Source organism: Gobius niger (assembly GCF_951799975.1).
Source record: "Gobius niger genome assembly, chromosome: 14".
NCBI classification, from domain to species: domain Eukaryota; kingdom Metazoa; phylum Chordata; class Actinopteri; order Gobiiformes; family Gobiidae; genus Gobius; species Gobius niger.
Window position 1 is genome coordinate 31,737,658 of NC_136865.1, and position 21,663 is coordinate 31,759,320.

The window sequence follows — 21,663 nt, forward strand, 5'->3', positions numbered from 1 at the left end:
AAGAAGAAGAAGAGGGAGAAGAAGGAGAAGAAGAGGAAGAAGAAGGAGAAGGAGAAGAAAGAGAAGGAGAACAAGAGGAAGGAGGAGAAGGAGAAGAAGAAGAAGAAGAAGAAGGAGGAGGAGAAGGAAGAGAAGAAGAAGAAGAAGAAGGAGAAGAAAGAGAAGGAGAACAAGAGGAAGGAGGAGAAGGAGAAGAAGAAGAAGAAGAAGGAGGAGGAGAAGGAAGAGAAGAAGAAGAAGAAGAAGGAGAAGGAAGAGAAGAAGAACACTGTCACATTTGTCACATTTTGTCACATTTTTGTCAATTTTTTTGTCATTTTTTTGTTACATTTTGGTCATTTTTAATCACATTTTTGGAATTTTTTTTGTTACATTTTTATTATTTTCTGTCACTTTTTTTGTAATTTTTTTGTCAAATTTTTATCACATTTTTGTCACATTTTGTAACATTTTTGTCATTTTTTTGTCATTTTTTTGTCATTTTTTTGTCAATTTCTTGTGACATTTTTGTGACATTATTGCCTCTTTCTCATAAATGTTTTGTCACCTTTTGTCACATTTCCATCATTGTTTTCGTCTCAGTTTTGTTGCTATTTTCAGACCTTTTTTTCAGAAGCTTTTGGATTTGGGGTAAAGCCAAACTGGAGAAAAGGTGCCCGGTTCAGGTGGGAGTTAAGGGGTTAATTCAAATGTCAAATAAAACGCCTGTAAAAGTGCCATAACAGTCGTTCTGTGGAGTGAATGAGGGGTCAGGGACTGGGATGGACATTCGGACACAGCCTCTGACTCTGAGCTCAAACTGAGACGTGGAGGGAGGATGTTCTGACCGTCTGCAGCGCCGTCCTCTTCAGGACCTTGAACTGCTTCTTGGGCTCCAGTTTGTAGACACATTTATCTGTGATCAGCAGCGCTCGGTCTGTGCTTTTGTTGAAGCGGTTTATCTGCGCAGAAAACAGGGAAGAGCATTATTACACTTTTATATTCATCTAGAAACCACAAATTACAAAGATTCACGGCACATCAGGGCAAGAGGAGAACAACATAGATATAAGAGAGAAGAGATAACTGTGGTCTGTGAAAACAACATGGAGCTCGTTCTCCTCGTACGAAGCCTGTTCCTTAAAGCATTGGTGAGCCCTGCTCGGGTCACACCGTGAGAAATAGAAACAGTAGCCTACATAATTCTTAACCTCTTAACTCCCGCATGAACCGAGAGGATCTTTTTCCTCACGTCATCAGATTTTTTTTCCATCATTTTTTTGTCGGGTATACAACTCATTTTTGTAACTTTTTTTAATTTTTTTTTTAATTTTTTGTCACATTTTTGTCATTTTTTTGTCATTTTTTTGTCAAATTTTTATCACATTTTTGTAACATTTTTGTATTTTTTTTTGTCACATTTTTGTAACATTTTGTCAAATTTTTATCACATTTTTGTATTTTTTTTGTCATTTTTTTGTAACATTTTGTCACATTTTTTATCACATTTTTGTCATTTTTTGTAAAGACTTAAGACTTCCCCCGCTCACTTCCGTCAATAACCTTTAGGAGTTACTGCGCGGACGTTTTACTCCTCGTATCATTACGCCTCACAATATAGTCCCCCTTTTTATCTGCTTATAAAATCGACATGTTACATTTCTGTGTAAATATACTTCGCATGAAAACACTTCACGTAACTTTATTTAAATAGGGAACACGTGGAAGAGCTTGGTAGCTTCTATCGTGAGCTTTTTTGGAGCTATGTGACATGTGGGAGAGGCTGCGTATGTGTGAGCGCACGGACAAAGACCAGACGGGGATATATTAACTCGGCTAAGGTCAGGTAAGAACATATCTTAGTATGTAAAAACGGTGGCCTATTCCTCTAACATTATTGGTTAAATGGTATAAATACTGTCAATACACCCAAATAGGTGTACAACACTGGCATAGTGCACTGGACAAAGATCGTTTTAAGGAAGAAATGACAAATCTACTTGAATTAACAGATTACATCTGAGGTTTGAGTAGATTTGGTCTGGTCTCAGATGAGATTTAACCTCTAGTAGTCGTTATTTTCTTTTTTATTCTTGTTCCATTGGCGCTCTAGCATTTGTATCTTTGATTAGTTCAAACCAACTCAAATTCAACATAGAAGAACTTTGATTCAAGCCATTTTAAGTCATTTATCTCATGATAGTGATGTTCCCAGTGTTGTGCTTTACTTTGGGCCAATAATCAGCGACTTCGGCCCTCGGTCTATTTGCAATAAAGAAAATCGCCCCCTCCGCCAAGAAAACTTGCCTACCCTTGTTTTATTTTATTTCATTGACCTTTATTTAACCAGGATAGTCCCACTGAGATTCAGAATCTCTTTTTCAGGGGAGTCCTGGCCCCAGAGGGGAATCTATTGTACATGTTTTTAGTGGTAGGGGAAACCGGAGTACCGGGAGGAAACCTACGCAGATACGGGGAGAACACGCAAACTCCACACAGAAAGGCCCCGTCCTGGTGGGAATCGAATCCGGGACCTTCTAGCTGTGAGGCGTGCGCGCAAACCACAAAACTCCACACGGTTGAAGAGTTTCGTGGCGCTAGGCTAGTGCAAAGCTAGTGCATGTCTATGGTATCAGCTAGCCTGCATTAAAAACAGTGTGACCCGCTCCACAGTATAACACCAGACTAACCATATAAACGTCTGTGTCCATAGAATCATGTTTGGAATAAAACTGACCTGCATCACATGAACGATCGCATTTTCAGGGACTATTTTCTAGCAGATCACTCCGCCGCTGCGTAGCTTATACAACCACGAAGCTGATGCTGCTCAAATATAAGGTCTTTTAAATGATTCTATGGACACAGACATTTCTATGGTTAGTCTGGTGTTATAAGTGATGTGCCTCACACTGTTTTTAATGCAGGCTAGCTGATACCATAGACATGCACTAGCCTAGCACTAGCCTAGCGCCACGAAACTCTTCAAACGGAGCCTCCACAGAGCTCCATCGGTCAATCATAGCCTCAGACTTCCACTTTTTATTTCTAATGTAGTGTGGTTAAAACATGACACTCAGCCCAGTGTTGTCACATGGGTCGTAGTGATTTTTAGAGAATTTAAAACTCTTTGGAGCCGGGCTTTAAGCCGTGCTCGGGAAGGTCAAAGTGCACAAAAGAACGCTGTTTCCAAAGTGTCTTTTGGAGCCGCCCCCGGCCACCAGGGGGCGGTATTACAGCGACGTCAGCTCCATGAGGACCAAAGAGAAGAGCTTTACTCGCACATTGGTCTTCACCCTCAGTGGGGTTATGTGTTGCATATGTTTCCATTAAAAATAAGCATTTTAAGCATTTGATCCCAGTGTCCGTGACTGAAACCCACGTGTCGGCCGTACCTTCCGGCAGAATCCGGAGAACAGGACGCGGCCGAAGTCGTCCTTGTTACGGAGTTCTTTGGAAAGTTGGACGAAGCTGGAGCAGGTCTGAGGACAGTCTCTGCTCTGCAAAAACAAGATCAACTTTACAGACAAGAAACTTCACCAACAACAGGTTACATCGTTCAAAGGGGGGGTATTATGCAAAATGGACTTTTTCAAGCTTTCCATCATGTTATTCTGTCATTCCCTCATTAAAACCATGCCTGAAATGTTGCCTTGGCACATTCACGTAGTTTTGAGTAATCTGTAAAAACTCTGATGGCGGCCATTTTAGGGATAGGTTTGCCTGAGTCCTCCTAGGAACGCCCCCACCTCCTGGAGACGCCTCCGAGCCGAGTAACCAACCACTGCTCCTCAGCAGAACCCCCTCCCCACTGATGCCACAGACAGCGTGTGGAGGGGGCGTGTCTAAAGGCTCAGAGGTTCTTAGCCTCTTACCACCCGCCTGAACCAAATGCATTCTGTCCTCTTTGGTAACACCTCATTTGAAAGCTGAGACCCACAAAACTGATCTTTTTCCTCGCGTTGTTGCTGCGTTGTGTCATCTTTTGTATGTGTTTTTTTTCTTTTTTTCTTTTTTCATTTTTGTCACATTTTTGTCACATTTTTGTCATTTTTTTGTTGAGTTTACATCCTTGTTCCTTCTCATTTTTTGTGGCTATTTTGGTGCTTTTTTTCCCAAGAAGCTTTTTGATTAGGGTAAAGCCAAACTGTAGGAAATAGGATCCGTTCAGGCGGGTGGTAAGAGGTTAAAGAGACAGAGGCCTATTTCAAGACATTCGCGGCAGCCATTTTGAGAGAGACATTTTATACAAGGCAGTTATTCTAATTTACTGCATTTACAGACCAACAGAAGGTTTGTCATCATTGTAGTGTGATATAGACTGGTGCTATGGGACTGACAAAAAGCAGAACACCCCCTCTTTAAAGGAGAGGACGTCACAATCACAGACAAGGCACAGTTATTATCTTCATAGGTCTGAAAATAAAACATGTGAGTGTCTGTCATTGAGAAACAAGATGGCCGCCGTAAGCGATTGTACCAGATTTTCTCATGAGATTTGCACAGTAGATAAACTTCATAAATGCTGTTTTCAAAATGTCACTTCCATAGTTTTATAAAGAGATGATGTGAAATCTGACTGTATATGTAGTTTGACCTCACAGGAAACCTTGTCCTTATAAGGTAAACGATATAGAAACCATGTGAGCTGCAGAGGGACTCCCATAGTTTGACTTTGATACTTCGATACTTCGATACTTTGATACTCTGATACTTCGATAGTTTGATACTTTGATAGTTTGATACTTTGACAGTTTGATACTTTGATAGTTTGATACTCTGATATTTTGATAGTTTGATAGTTTGATAGTTTGATAGTTTGATACTTTGATACTTTGATACTTTGACAGTTTCACACTTTGATACTTTGATACTTTGACACTTTGATACTTTGATAGTTTGATACTTTGACAGTTTGATATTTTGATACGTTGATACTTTAATACTTTGATACTTTGACACTTTGATACTTTGATACTTTGATACTTTGACACTTTGACACTTTGATACTCTGATACTCTGATACTTTGACACTTTGATACTTTGATACTCTGATACTCTGATACTTTGACACTTTGATACTTTGATACTTTGATACTTTGACACTTTGATACTTTGATACTTTGATACTCTGATACTCTGACACTTTGATACTTTGACACTTTGATACTTTGATAGTTTGATACTTTGACAGTTTGATATTTTGATACGTTGATACTTTAATACTTTGATACTTTGACACTTTGATACTTTGATACTTTGATACTTTGACACTTTGACACTTTGATACTCTGATACTCTGATACTTTGACACTTTGATACTTTGATACTCTGATACTCTGATACTTTGACACTTTGATACTTTGATACTTTGATACTTTGACACTTTGATACTTTGATACTTTGATACTCTGATACTCTGACACTTTGACACTTTGACACTTTGACACTTTGATACTTTGATACTTTGATACTTTGATACTCTGATACTCTGACACTTTGACACTTTGACACTTTGACACTTTGATACTTTGACACTTTGATACTCTGATACTTTAATACTTTGATACTTTGATACTTTGATACTTTGACACTTTGATACTCTGATACTTTAATACTTTGATACTTTGATACTTTGATACTTTGATACTTTGATACTTTGATACTTTGATACTGACATGTTTGAAACTTTGAAACATCCTAATCCATTACCGCATCACTTCCAAAGTTTTCCTCGATAATAAAACCAGGTGCTCCACTTCAGAGTGAAACTTCCCGGCTCCTCGCTCTGCCCCACTTTCCCCCCTCCTCCCCCCCCCTCCTCCCCCCTCCTCCCCCCTCCCCCCCCCCCCCCCCCCCTCACGTGTGCTTTAAAGGAAGCCTCACATTTTTCTATATTCCCTCCTGGGCTTAGCTCCGGCACGTGAAGCCCAGAGCCTGGTTCTGCGCTCCACCTTTGCACCGAAACAAGGGCAGATTATTTTAAACAGGAGGGAGGGGGCCGGGGGGGGCGGGGGGGGGCGGGGTCCGGGGGGGGTCATCACATCACGAGTGAGGAGGAACGTGAATATATATATATAGATCGTTTAATCTTATTTACATTCAGCAGACGACCGGCAGGACTGACCCAGTTAGAGACACTGTTTACACAGACCTGGACTCAACAAGAGCCTCCATGTTTGTTCTGCAGGAGATTTACGTGAACCTTCATCTGGACCGGGCTGTTTAATGTACGGCGAGGTCAAGTTTCATCCTCAATATCTCAGTTTGAACTCCGTCAGAGTCTCTTTCTGATGTTTATCCAGGAAGTGACTCCAGCATGTCTGTTTCCCGCGCTCATTCATTCACAAATACTGACATGTTTGGGATCCACGTGTAGCAGGAAAGGTGAGACCGAGATGACGCTGTGATACAAATATGGGCATTTGCTTTTCAGTTTGGAAAGGTTTTAACCCCTTAAGTCCCACCTGAACCGAGCACATTTTTTGGCTTTGCCCCAGTCCAAAAGCTTCTGGAAAAAAGGTGTGAAAATAGCAACAAAACTGAGACGAAAACAATGATGGAAATGTGACAAAAAAGTGATAAAACATTGACAAAAAATTGACAAAAATGACCAAAAAATGTGATAAAAATGTGATTAAAAATTGAAGAAAAAATTGAAGAAAAAATTGACAAAAAATGACCAAAATGTGATAAAAATTTAACAAAAAAATTACAATTTTTTTTAAAAAAATTGACAAAAAAGGTGAAAAAAAATTGACAAAAAAAACCACACCAAAAAAACACCAAAAAAACACCAAAAAAATGACAAAAATGTGACAAAAAATGACAAAAATGTGATAAAAATTTAACAAAAAAATTACAAAAAATTGCCAAAAAATTGACGAAAAAATTGATGAAAAAATTGACAAAAAATTGACAAAAAATGACAAAAATGTGATAAAAAATTGACGAAAAATTTAAGAAAAACGACAAAAAAAATGACAAAAATGTGATAAAAAATGTGATTAAAAATGTATGAAAAAATGTGACAAAAAATGACAAAAAAGTTACAAAAATGAGTTGAATACCCAACAAAAAAATGCTGGAAAAAAAAATCTGATGACGTGAGGAAAAAGATCCTCTCGGTTCAGGCAGGAGTTCCGAGGTCAAATAAAAAAAAAAATAATAATGTTTGAAAAAATTGTGAAAAGTTTAGAAAAGTAAAAAAAAAGTCAAATAAAATAAAACATTTTGGGGGTAAAAATGTTAGAATTTAAAACATTTTTTTTTTTTTTGACATTTTTGAAAAGAAAATTGAGAAAATGTTGGAAAGTAAAAAAAAAAATGCAAAAACCGTTCTGTCCCGTGTCTTACGTTGCTGAGGTAGTCCCTCTCCCAGGCGCGCCGCACCCCCCAGTCCTTCCTCTCGCCGCTCAGGGCCGAATACGCCGCCACCTTCGCCCGGACCTCCAGCGTGTCCGAGGGCGGGATGTTCTTCACCACCTGACGAGCCCACCACCTGCGGATACAACACACGTGACCACAGCGCCCCCTACTGACGAGCCCACCACCTGCGGATACAACACACGTGACCACAGCGCCCCCTACTGACGAGCCCACCACCTGCAGATACAACACACGTGACCACAGCGCCCCCTACTGTCGAGCCCACCACCTGCGGACACAACACACGTGACCACAGCGCCCCCTACTGACGAGCCCACCACCTGCGGACACAACACACGTGACCACAGCGCCCCCTACTGACGAGCCCACCACCTGCGGATACAACACACGTGACCACAGCGCCCCCTACTGACGAGCCCACCACCTGCAGATACAACACACGTGACCACAGCGCCCCCTACTGTCGAGCCCACCACCTGCGGACACAACACACGTGACCACAGCGCCCCCTACTGACGAGCCCACCACCTGCAGACACAACACACGTGACCACAGCGCCCCCTACTGTCGAGCCCACCACCTGCAGACACAACACACGTGACCACAGCGCCCCCTACTGTCGAGCCCACCACCTGCAGACACAACACACGTGACCACAGCGCCCCCTACTGACGAGCCCACCACCTGCAGACACAACACACGTGACCACAGCGCCCCCTACTGTCGAGCCCACCACCTGCGGATACAACACACGTGACCACAGCGCCCCCTACTGACGAGCCCACCACCTGCAGACACAACACACGTGACCACAGCGCCCCCTACTGACGAGCCCACCACCTGCAGACACAACACACGTGACCACAGCGCCCCCTACTGACGAGCCCACCACCTGCAGACACAACACACGTGACCACAGCGCCCCCTACTGACGAGCCCACCACCTGCGGACACAACACACGTGACCACAGCGCCCCCTACTGACGAGCCCACCACCTGCGGACACAACACACGTGACCACAGCGCCCCCTACTGACGAGCCCACCACCTGCAGACACAACACACGTGACCACAGTGCCCCCTACTGACGAGCCCACCACCTGCAGATACAACACACGTGACCACAGCGCCCCCTACTGACGAGCCCACCACCTGCGGACACAACACACGTGACCACAGCGCCCCCTACTGTCGAGCCCACCACCTGCAGATGCAACACGTGACCACAGCGCCCCCTACTGTCGAGCCCACCACCTGCAGACACAACACACGTGACCACAGCGCCTCCTACTGACGAGCCCACCACCTGCAGATACAACACACGTGACCACAGCGCCTCCTACTGTCGAGCCCACCACCTGCGGACACAAGACACGTGACCACAGTGCCCCCTACTGAGCAGGTATCAAAAAACATATATATGTATATAGCCGTTTTTTTCCAATTCTTGCCCTATTTTTTTCCTCTATTGTTCCCATTTATTTACAAAAAAATGCCCAATATTTTCCCTATTTTTTCACAATTATTTTCTTATTTTTGCCCCATTTCTTTCTCGTTTTTTGCAATTTTTTCCTCTAATTTTTGCTCATTTTTATCACTAATATTTTCCCTATTTCCACCATTTTTCCCCCAATTTTTGCCACAATTTCTCCCAATTTTCCCCCGAATTATTCCCCATTTTTCACACATTTCTTGACATTTGGAGATTCTCTGGTTCTAGTCAATTAACTTAACTCCCACCTGAACCGAGCACATTTTCTCCAGTTTGGCTTTACCCCAATCCAAAAGCTTCTGGAAAAAAGGTGAGAAAATAGTGACAGAACTGGGATGAAAACAATGATGGAAATGTGACAAAAAAGTGAGAAAACTTAGACAAAAAAACGGACAAAAAACGGACAAAAATTGCTAAAAATGACGAAAAAATGTGACAAAAATTAACAAAAAAATGGACAAAGAAATTGACAAGAAAGGACAAAAAAATTACGAAAAATTGACAAAAATGGACAAAAAAATGAAGAAAAAGTGGCAAAAAAATTAACAAAAAAATGCACAAAAAAATTAACAAAAAAGGACTAAAAAATGACAAAAAAAATGACAAAAAATTATGAAAAAATGACAAAAAATGGATTAAAAAAATGACAAAAATGTGACAAAAAGGGACAAAAAATTTACACAAAAAAAAGACAAAAAAATGAAGAAAAAAAAAATGACTAAAAAGTTACAAAAATGAGTTGAACCCCCCCCCCCAAAAAAAAGATGGAAAAAAAATCTGATGATGTGAGGAAAAAGATCCATTTAGATGAGTTTTGTAGATCTTTCTTTCAAATGAGGCGTTACACTGGCCTACAGGATTTGGGTAAAGCTGAACTGGAGAAAATGCTCTCGGTTCAGGCGGGAGCTAAGAGGTTAATATCAAAGTTCCAATATCTCCATAAGATTCGCTTCTTTGTAGAGTTTTCTAAGACCCAAGTGAAGACTTTTTAAACACAGAATAGCCCCGCCCCCTGCTGGCGCCTGGCGAGCGTTACCTCTTGTACAGGTTGACGGTGATGCGGTGGAAGCGGCAGAGCGCGGCGGGAGGGGCCGGCCACTTCACGCTGCGGCCGTAATCCGCCATGTTCCGCACGTTGGCGAATCTCCGCTCCACCTCCCAGAAATGAGCCTTGACTTTGTAGCGTTTGTAACAGCGCATGATGCAGTAGATCGCCCTCATGCGGCGGCAACGCATCCTCGCCAAGGCGCCGCGCCAAACCTGCAACACGCACACGGTCATCATCATCAGGGCCCCCCCGGGAGTGACGGCCCCCGCGGCCCAGGGGCGGACTGGGACTGAAAAACGGACCTGGACTCTGACCAGCCTGGGTCAAATTAGCGTAAATGCGACACTTCTTGATTGAAGAGCAACAGTGTAGTGCCTGATTTGAAAGCTAAGACCTGCAAAAGTGATTTAAACTTTTTGTCACGTTGCCGCATTTTTGTAACATTTTTGTCACATTTTTATGTTTTTGTCACATTTTTGTCACATTTTTGTCACATTTTTGTCACATTTTTATTTTTTTGTCACATTTTTGTCACATTTTTGTCACATTTTTGTCACATTTTTATGTTTTTGTCACATTTTTGTAACTTTTTGTAACATTTTTGTCACATTTTTGTCACATTTCTGTAATATTTTTATGTTTTTGTCACATTTTTGTTTTGTTTTTGTCACATTTTTATGTTTTTGTCACATTTTTGTCACATTTTTATGTTTTTGTCACATTTTTGTCATAATTTTGTCACAATTTTGTCACATTTTTGTCACATTTTTGTAATATTTTTATGTTTTTGTCAGATTTTTGTCAGATTTTTGTCAGATTTCTGTAATATTTTTATGTTTTTGTCACATTTTTATGTTTTTGTCACATTTTTGTTGTTTTTGTCACATTTTTATGTTTTTGTCACATTTTTGTTGTTTTTGTCACATTTTTATGTTTTTGTCACATTTTTGTTTTGTTTTTGTCACATTTTTATGTTTTTGTCACATTTTTGTCACATTTTTATGTTTTTGTCACATTTTTGTCATAATTTTGTCACAATTTTGTCACATTTTTGTCACATTTTTGTAATATTTTTATGTTTTTGTCAGATTTTTGTCAGATTTTTGTCAGATTTCTGTAATATTTTTATGTTTTTGTCACATTTTTATGTTTTTGTCACATTTTTGTTGTTTTTGTCACATTTTTATGTTTTTGTCACATTTTTGTTGTTTTTGTCACATTTTTATGTTTTTGTCACATTTTTGTTTTGTTTTTGTCACATTTTTATGTTTTTGTGTGTATTGTCTATTTGTCACTGCCTTGTGTTTTTGTTACGTTGTTATGGCTATTTTGTTGGTTTTTCATTGCTTTTTTTTCGTCGCTTTGTCATGTTTTTGTCATGGTTTTTTTTTCACTTTTTGTGTTTTTTTGTTGCTTTGAAGTTGTTGTGTTTTTGTGGATTTTTTGTTGGTTTTTCATGGCTTTTTATCGTTGCTTTTTTTGATTTATTATAGGGACAGTGCATATTAATATACATTATACATGCAAATATGCCAGAATTTGCCTAAGGGCTATTTTTCATCTGTAGTCCATGGACAGTTGTTGTGTGTCCTTGTCACGTTCTTTGTTCATCCTCGTCGCCACTTTGATGCTTTTCTTTTAAGCTTTTAGATTTAGGTAAAGCTTGGTTAAGGCGGGGGATAAGAGGAGAAAATTGAGAAGCCGGTGGCCCTTCTGTGCTCTTCCAGAATGAACATATGGCCAGTCCGCCCCTGCCTCAGCTTGTGGGTCGTACCTTCTGCAGGAACAGCACGAGGATGGGGATGAGCTGGTTCCTCTCCTGCTCCAGGCTGAAGAGCGAGCGTGGAGACCTGACGAAGAGTTTGGAGCGGCCGTAGTCCACGTCGGCCTCGAAGCCGTGCTGAGACACGATCGCTCGCACGGCCTCCTGGTCAGTGGGCATCAGGTGGTTCGGCCACGTGTACTCGCAGGTCATCTTATACCTGCAAACATCACCGAAACGTCATCCTATACCTGAAAATATCACCGAAACATCATCTTATACCTGAAAATATCAGCGAAACGTCATCTTATATCTGAAAATATTACCGAAACATCATCTTATACCTGAAAATATCACCGAAACATCATCTTATACCTGAAAATATCACCGAAACATCATCTTATACCTGCAAACATCACCGAAACGTCATCTTATACCTGAAAATATCACCGAAACATCATCTTATACCTGCAAACATCACCGAAACGTCATCTTATACCTGCAAACATCACCGAAACGTCATCTTATACCTGCAAACATCACCGAAACATCATCTTATACCTGCAAATATCACCGAAACATCATCTTATACCTGCAAACATCACCGAAACGTCATCTTATACCTGAAAATATCACCGAAACGTCATTCTATACCTGCAAATATCACTGAAACGTCATCTTATACCTAAAAATATCACCGAAACATCATCTTATACCTGCAAACATCACCGAAACATCATCTTATACCTGCAAACATCACCGAAACGTCATCTTATACCTGAAAATATCACCGAAACGTCATCTTATACCTGAAAATGTCACCGAAACATCATCTTATACCTGCAAACATCACCGAAACATCATCTTATATCTGAAAATATCACCGAAACATCATCTTATACCTGAAAATATCACCGAAACGTCATCTTATACCTGCAAATATCACGGAAACTTCATCTTATATCTGAAAATATCACCGAAACATCATCTTATACCTGAAAATATCACCGAAACATCATCTTATACCTGAAAATATCACCGAAACGTCATCTAATATCTGAAACTATCACCGAAACATCATCTTATACCTGAAAATATCACCGAAACATCATCTTATACCTGAAAATATCACCGAAACATCAACTTATACCTGAAAATATCACCGAAACGTCATCTTACACCTGCAAATATCACCAAAACATCATCTTATATCTGAAAATATCACCGAAACGTCATCTTACACCTGCAAATATCACCGAAAAATCATCTTATACCTGAAAATATCACCGAAACATCAACTTATACCTGAAAATATCACCGAAACGTCATCTTACACCTGCAAATATCACCGAAACATCATCTTATACCTGAAAATATCACCGAAACATCATCTTATACCTGAAAATATCACCGAAACATCATCTTATACCTGAAAATATCACCGAAACGTCATCTTATATCTGAAAATATCACCGAAACATCATCTTATACCTGAAAATATCACCGAAACGTCATCTTATATCTGAAAATATCACCGAAACATCATCTTACACCTGCAAATATCACCAAAACATCATCTTATATCTGAAAATATCACCGAAACGTCATCTTATATCTGAAACTATCACCGAAACATCATCTTATACCTGAAAATATCACCGAAACATCATCTTATACCTGAAAATATCACCGAAACATCAACTTATACCTGAAAATATCACCGAAACGTCATCTTACACCTGCAAATATCACCAAAACATCATCTTATATCTGAAAATATCACCGAAACATCATCTTATACCTGAAAATATCACCGAAACATCATCTTATACCTGAAAATATCACCGAAACATCATCTTATACCTGAAAATATCACCGAAACGTCATCTTATATCTGAAAATATCACCGAAACATCATCTTATACCTGAAAATATCACCGAAACGTCATCTTATATCTGAAAATATCACCGAAACATCATCTTATACCTGCAAATATCACGGAAACATCATCTTATATCTGAAAATATCACCAAAACATCATCTTATACCTGAAAATATCACCGAAACGTCATCTTATACCTGCAAATATCACTGAAACATCATCTTATCCCTGCAAATATCACTGAAACATCATCTTATCCCTGCAAATATCACTGAAACATCATCTTATCCCTGAAAACATCACCGAAACATCATCTTATATCTGAAAATATTACCGAAACGACATCTAATACCTGAAAATATCACCGAAACGTCATCTTATACCTGAAAATATCACCGAAACATCATCTCATACCTGAAAATATCACCGAAACATCATCTTATACCTGAAAATATCACCAAAACATCATCTTATACCTGAAAATATCACCGAAATATCATCTTATACCTGAAAATATCACCGAAACATCATCTTATACCTGAAAATATCACCGAAACATCATCTCATACCTGAAAATATCACCGAAACATCATCTTAAACCTGCAAATATCACCGAAACATCATCTTATACCTGAAAATATCACCGAAACATCATCTTCGCCTGAAAATATCACCGAAACATCATCTTATACCTGCAAATATCACCGAAACATCATCTTATACCTGAAAATATCACCAAAACATCATCTTATACCTGAAAATATCACCGAAACGTCATCTTAAATCTGCAAATATCACCGAAACATCATCTTATACCTGCAAATATCACCGAAACATCATCTTATACCTGCAAATATCACCGAAACATCATCTTATATCTGAAAATATTACCGAAACGACATCTAATACCTGCAAATATCACCGAAACGACATCTTATACCTGCAAATATCACCGAAATGTCATCTTATACCTGCAAATATCACCGAAACATCATCTTATACCTGCAAATATCACCGAAACATCATCTTATATCTGCAAATATCACCGAAACATCATCTTATACCTGCAAATATCACCGAAACATCATCTTATACCTGCAAATATCACCGAAACATCATCTTATACCTGCAAATATCACCGAAACATCATCTTATACCTGCAAATATCACCGAAACATCATCTTATATCTGAAAATATTACCGAAACGACATCTAATACCTGCAAATATCACTGAAACATCATCTTATACCTGCAAATATCACCGAAACGACATCTTATACCTGCAAATATCACCGAAACATCATCTTATACCTGCAAATATCACCGAAAAATCATCTTATATCTGAAAATATCACCGAAACATCATCTTATACCTGAAAATATCAGCGAAACATCATCTTATACCTGCAAACATCACCGAAACATCATCTTATACCTGCAAATATCACCGAAACATCATCTTAAACCTGCAAATATCACCGAAACATCATCTTAAACCTGCAAATATCACCGAAACATCATGTTATACCTAAAAACATCACCGAAACATCATCTTAAACCTGCAAATATCACCGAAACATCATCTTTTACCTGCAAATATCACCGAAACATCATGTTATACCTAAAAATATCACCGAAACATCATCTTATATCTGAAAATATCACCGAAACATCATCTTATACCTGATAATATCACCGAAACGTCATCTTATACCTGCAAATATCACCGAAACATCATCTTAAACCTGCAAATATCACCGAAACATCATGTTATACCTAAAAACATCACCGAAACATCATCTTAAACCTGCAAATATCACCGAAACATCATCTTTTACCTGCAAATATCACCGAAACATCATGTTATACCTAAAAATATCACCGAAACATCATCTAATACCTGAAAATATTACCGAAACGACATCTAATACCTGCAAATATCACCGAAACATCATCTTTTACCTGCAAATATCACCGAAACATCATCTTATACCTGCAAATATCACCGAAACATCATCTTATACCTGCAAATATCACCGAAACGTCTGGCTCACCTCTGCAGGAAGCGCTCGTACGGCTGCCTGTAGGCGAAGCCGGCCCTGCGCACCATCACGTTCTCCAGCAGGCCCAGGTACGCCACCTGGTGTCTGCAGCGGGCGTCGTCGAACAGCACCGGAGACTTCAGCTCGTTGGGCTTAATGCAGCGCACGTAGTACGGCTCCTGGCGGGGAAAGACGGCGGCGTTCATATATTAGTGACAGTGTTTTTCGCTGCAGGTGTCGTACATGTTGTGTTTTTACTCATTAATCGTCCGTGAGAGTAAATCCTACGCTGACAGAGAAGACAAAGGGACAGAGGGATGTTGTTCATCCAGTTACACAAAGGAGATCATTGTTTCACTCAGACTTCGCTGTAAATACTGTTTAAGTGGTGCTAGCCCACAGTTAGCTTTGCCCGTTAGCCTGTTAGCTTCTTCTGATTCCATTAGTGTGTTTTGGTGACTCTGACCAGGAGGCAGGGAAGTTGCAAAATGTGGTTTTCTGTCCAGAGACACCAGGGGGCGATGAAAGACCCTCCAATCATCCCTTTAACACTTGTATCACCCCCAGAGGGACGACGGGAAGGATTTATTACAAGTTATTGTGACTTGAAAGCTCAAAAAATCAAGCAGAAATTAGACATTAAAGAATCCCTTAGGCAACGTCAGGCCCGGGGGCCAAATCTGGCCCTTCAGCACCGAAACTCTGGCACCCAATATTATTATGCAAAAAAAACATAAAATTCCTGCTAAAGTAGTGTAATAAAGCAGGGAATACTGTCAGCATTTTAATTCCATTTTAATACCAAAATATTGTATTTTTAATACCACCAACAAATAATGAGGGGATATTTTGCCATCCAGAAGCAAATTAGACACAACACAGGTTCAGCCAAACTGGAGCTGGATGTGTTTTAGATCAGAATCTTAGTGTTTTTTGAGGAAAAATTGTTGCCCAATGGCTTTATCTTACAATAACTTTATATTTAATGCTTTTTTGTGACATTTAAAGGGACTGTACGGAGTTTCAAAGTGTTAAAATTAAGCATTTTCCTCCCCTACATGTTCCTCCATGTCCTAATGTGTAGAATGAGCCCAGACCGATTCACTAAAACTGCTTCTAAAATCCTGCACTGTCGCTCAGAAAGGTGTTAATTCGGGTCCGAAGTGCCATCAAGCACGAGCTTAATGTATAGGGTGCAGTTACATGTATGACCTGAGGTGGCAGTAGTGAGTATAAAATAGCCAACTTGCATCTAGCCCCTTTAACCTCTTAACTCCCGCCTGAACCGAGAGATCTTTTTTCCTCACGTCATCAGATTTTTTTTTCCATCATTTTTTTGTTGGGTATTCAACCCATTTTTGTAACTTTTTGTCATTTTTTGTCACATTTTTGTAATTTTTTTGTCACATTTTTTGTCATTTTTTTGTCACATTTTTGCCACTTTTTCATCCATTTTTCATGACTTTTTTGTCAATGTTTTCTCACTTTTTTCTCACATTTCCATCATTGTTTTCGTCTCAGTTTTGTCGCTATTTTCACAGCTTTTTTCCAGAAGCTTTTGGATTGGGGTAAAGCCAAACTGGAGAAAATGTGCTCGGTTCAGGTGGGAGTTAAGGGGTTAAGCTGGTGTATGTTTCAGACTGTATCTTTGTATTTTCTATGATCCTGTGCACTAAAAACAGAAGCGAGATTTGATTCGATCCCAGTAAGAATCCACTGTAACGCTGACGTCCTCAGAGCCGGGGTGTGGACGGACCTTACAGGCCAGTTTCTGCACCAAGGCCACGATGGAGTTCTTGAAGAGCGTGGCGGCGGTCAGCGGGCGCTTGGTGACCTCGTTGATGCTGGTCTGACCGTCGGGCCACATCTGCCGCAGCACGCCGTTACAGCTGTGCACAGAGGAGAGAGAGGGTTCACAACACGCCTGAGGAGTCGCGTTCCACATGGATGAAGCGTGTGTCACCTGCTGAACATGAGCCGCTTGAAGTCCTGGAACAGCAGGTCTTTGTTTTTGTCCAGGAATCCGTCGATGCAATATCTGAGACAGAGACACGAGCAGAGCATGAGGCACGGGCTTCGCTCACGTGTGTGGAAGGTTTGTCAATCACTTTCCAATGATGAGGAGGAAAAACATTTGTACGATTCTTTCAGAAACTGTTGCTGCGTCCGAAACGAGCAGATTGCTAAGAGCTCTTACGCCAAACCGGATGTGCGTCAGCATCCGCCATGACAAGATGCTTCCGAATTGTGCTGTCAGTTAGGAAGGAGTTAGGGGGAGGAGCCTCGATGTTAACTATCATAGCCACTTTAGCATAGGGACCTCTGATGCTAACTATCATGGCCACTTTAGCATAGGGACCTCTGGTGCTAACTATCATAGCCACTTTAGCATAGGGACCTCTGGTGCTAACTATCATAGCCACTTTAGCATAGGGACCTCTGGTGCTAACTATCATAGCCACTTTAGCATAGGGACCTCTGATGCTAACTATCATGGCCACTTTAGCATAGGGACCTCTGGTGCTAACTATCATAGCCACTTTAGCATAGGGACCTCTGATGCTAACTATCATAGCCACTTTAGCATAGGGACCTCTGATGCTAACTATCATAGCCACTTTAGCATAGGGACCTCTGATGCTAACTATCATAGCCACTTTAGCATAGGGACCTCTGATGCTAACTATCATAGCCACTTTAGCATAGGGACCTCTGATGCTAGCCCCCCTTGGCCCCACCCCTCCAGTGATTCATGCACAACCACTGTTGATTGACAGGAGCACATTTAATAATAAAAATAATAATAATAAATTAAGATTCTGCACAAGCCAAACTTTATAAAGTGATAAATCCATTTTGTCGTCCCCACAGCTCAGTCACATGTCAGTGTTAAAGAGGAAACTCAGGAAACAGATTAAATGCTTTTGTTTTCATTTAGTAGAAACTTAAGCCACATGGATCATTTGCTGCTGTCGCTTTAAAAAACAGCTGCTGAAATAAAATAACACTAAAGGGAAATGTTTGGATCATTTGGATTTTTTTCTCCTTAAATGTCTTTGTTTGGACACTATGTTGTTGTTGGACACTGTACACTAGGGGGCGACATGCACTTTTGTTTGGCCTGCTCCACCAATAACTTTAAAGAAGAAGAAAAACAGCTGTTTGTGATGTCACTTCCCTTTCCCCTGTTTAAAGACGGACGGATTGTTCAAATGCTGCTGAAGCTCTAGTTCCCGAACTGCACAGATCTAACAGGTGACCCCATGAAAGGTTAAAGGTCAGTTGCTGATGTTAGAGCTTAGAGGAGATAATGTGATGGTTTCGGACGCAGCCTCAGTCTCTGCAGCTTCTCGCTCATGTCCCACATTTGTCGAGCGAAACAGGCTCAGGTTAATCTGCTTTTGTTCTGTCGACATCTGGACAGATGTGGACGGGACAGATGTGCGTCAACCACAGTCACCTGACCCAGTCACCTGACGCCGCAGGACAAACATGTCTGACCCAAACGAAGAGGAGATTTGAGAAAGAGGAGCAAGAGGACACAGACCAGTTTTTTTTTTTCAATTTTTTTTTTTTTTTTTTGGTCAAATGAGACGCTACACTGGCCAAACTCTCCAGTCAAGAAGCTTTTAGACTAAAACTAAACTGGAGAAAACTAGGGCTGCACCGATGCCACTTTTTCTAAAGCCAATACGAGTACTTTGATTTAAGTACTCGCCAATACCGAATACTGATACGAGTACAAGGCATTTACTTCAACGTTCTTACTTCTTTCACAGCAGATTGGTTTGTAATTAGTTAATTTACTCATGTACATTTCCTTAAGTAAAGTCGGCGACACATTTAAGAATTGAGCTGATGCCATTTATTTATTTATTTTATTTTCATTCAATATAATTGTATATTTTTATGTCTCTGTCCATCACAGACAGAAAAGTCCATGTCCAAAAGCTCCCAATGCCTGAGCTTTATTCATTTATGTGTTTTTACTTAACAATAGTATTGAGATGTTCCTTAAATGGTCTCTTTTCGTCTTTACTTCAGCTCCTGTAGATTTTCTCGTGTGTTTGTTGTAACTTCATTGTTCTGCTGTAGCTCGTTATCTCTCAATATAAACATGCTGTATGTCTTCAATTTGAATTTTCTGACACTGCAGACGTTTAGCTCTGGTTAAATCCAGCTCAGACTCTGGTTTAGAGAGTGCAGTCTGTAATAAAGTCAGCTCTGTGTGGATTATTGTGTTTACACTAAAGAATTTGAGTTTGTTGCTTCTTCTCTCCTCAGCTGAGAGCTGCGCCTCGTATGTGCGCTTCGTACCTGCGCTGACCGCACGTCAAATGGTATCGGTTTCTGGTATCGGGACCTCATGAATGAGTACGAGTATGAGTACAAGCATGTGGTATCGGCCCGATCCCTGATACTGGTATCGGTATCGGTGCATCCCTAGAGAAAACGCGCTCAGTTAAGGTGGGAAAGAGGTTAAAGGCCCTGTACCTGAAGTGGTGGAACACAATTTGTTTTGTCTTTCATGAACCTGCAGGTTGGTCGTATACATGCGTTTCCAATGACATCACGCACAGTTCCGGCGGCCATTTTGAATACCGAAGCAGCATTACGCAGTACTACAACATGTAACAACATCTGTACTCCAAATGAAAGACAACTGATCGACAGAGGCATTTTTATGAACTCGTAATCATTGCTCAAGAAGAAAACAGTAAAAACACGACCTCAGAAACCAGCAAAACCAGATCTGCTTCACTCTGAAGACTAAATGAACGCATCAAAGAGAGAAAACACAAAACCATTCTCTGTGACTTTTACAGTTTGTCATGTCAACAGAGCCTCAGTCTGAGTCAGTGTTAAAGCTGCTCAAGGCGTTAGCATGCTACCGATTAGCAACTGTGACATTTGCTAACTGGTAGCATGCTAACCGATTCAATCAACTGTCAATGGCTCACATCTATGAGCACTGAGGAAATGCCACAGTAGCAGAGCTGAGCTGTTAATATTAGTCCATCATGCTGAAGCTAAATGCTAACTGGTAGCGCGCTAACGTTTCCAGCATCTTAAACACTGACTCACTGGTTTCTTCAAATAAACGTGCGTCTCTGGGGCCGTGTTTTTGAGAAATGATTACGAGTTGATGAAAATGCCTCTGTCGATCAGTTGTCTTTCATTTAGAGCAGAGATACTGTTACATGTTCAGTATTCAAAATGGCCACCAAAACATTTATAGCATTGTATAGCTGTAAGTTGCAAAATGTGCTTATGAAGTCGTCACTGTGGAGAATTGGCTTGTTTGCACGGTGTGGCTATGCTAGTTCCTCTGACCTGAAGTCGTGAGCGCCAGTACTTCCTGTCTGTTTTCTTTTCCTGGAATAATAATCACATTTTCTAAAGATTACGTGGTGGACGGTGAGTTTCCCGGTAGATGATCATTTACTGTGTGTTCAAACCTTGATGTAACGAGTTCAGAGGAGACGCCTGTGATCATAAAGGATTGATAGTTTGTCTTGAAGCTAAAGGCTAACATGCTATAAAAAATGGAGTAAAAATATATAGCGATAAAAAAATTAAAGTAGGACACGATGGTTTACATGCAGATTAGTTTATATTTGAGGCACTATTTCAAATTTTATAATAAAATAAAAATATAAATGAAATTAATGTTAGCCTTTAGCTTCAAGACAAACTCACTGATCCTTATAAACACAGACGTCTCCTCTACGGAAATATTTACACTGTACAGCATCTCATTAACCTGAAGTAAGTGATCATCTACCAGGAACTCACGTCCACCACAGAATCTGTAGGAAATACGATGATTCGAACGAGTCTAAGCTAATCTTAATGGAAATTAATACGGACAGGAAGTGCTAGCGCCCACAGCTTCAGCTCAGAGGAACTAGCGTAGCCACATTGTGCAACAAGCTAATTGGGACGCTGTAGAAATATGTAAGTTGGAACTACAACAAACATTTTAGTTTAGTGGCATCCTTTTGCAATGTTTGTAATTTAAAAAAATAAAATAATAATGAGCGCCACCTTCTCTCCTCTCTCCTCC

The 21,663-nt window shown here is 40.3% G+C and overlaps 1 protein-coding gene across 1 annotated transcript in view; it reads right to left on the bottom strand.

Moving 5' to 3' along the window:
* Positions 1–794: 794 nt before the first annotated feature.
* The window catches only part of LOC306973752 (unconventional myosin-Ig-like), a gene marked incomplete at its 3' end in the record, with an annotated part of 481,166 nt that continues 460,297 nt past the window's right edge, over positions 795–21,663 (bottom strand). The window contains exons 14-21 of the mRNA XM_079570756.1: positions 17,560–17,634; positions 17,353–17,485; positions 15,609–15,775; positions 11,683–11,890; positions 9,897–10,120; positions 7,336–7,480; positions 3,375–3,479; positions 795–941 (exon numbers count right to left, since the gene is read on the bottom strand). Of these exons, the coding sequence (XP_079426882.1) occupies positions 795–941; positions 3,375–3,479; positions 7,336–7,480; positions 9,897–10,120; positions 11,683–11,890; positions 15,609–15,775; positions 17,353–17,485; positions 17,560–17,634 (1,204 nt within the window). The remainder of the gene's footprint in view (positions 942–3,374; positions 3,480–7,335; positions 7,481–9,896; positions 10,121–11,682; positions 11,891–15,608; positions 15,776–17,352; positions 17,486–17,559; positions 17,635–21,663) is intronic.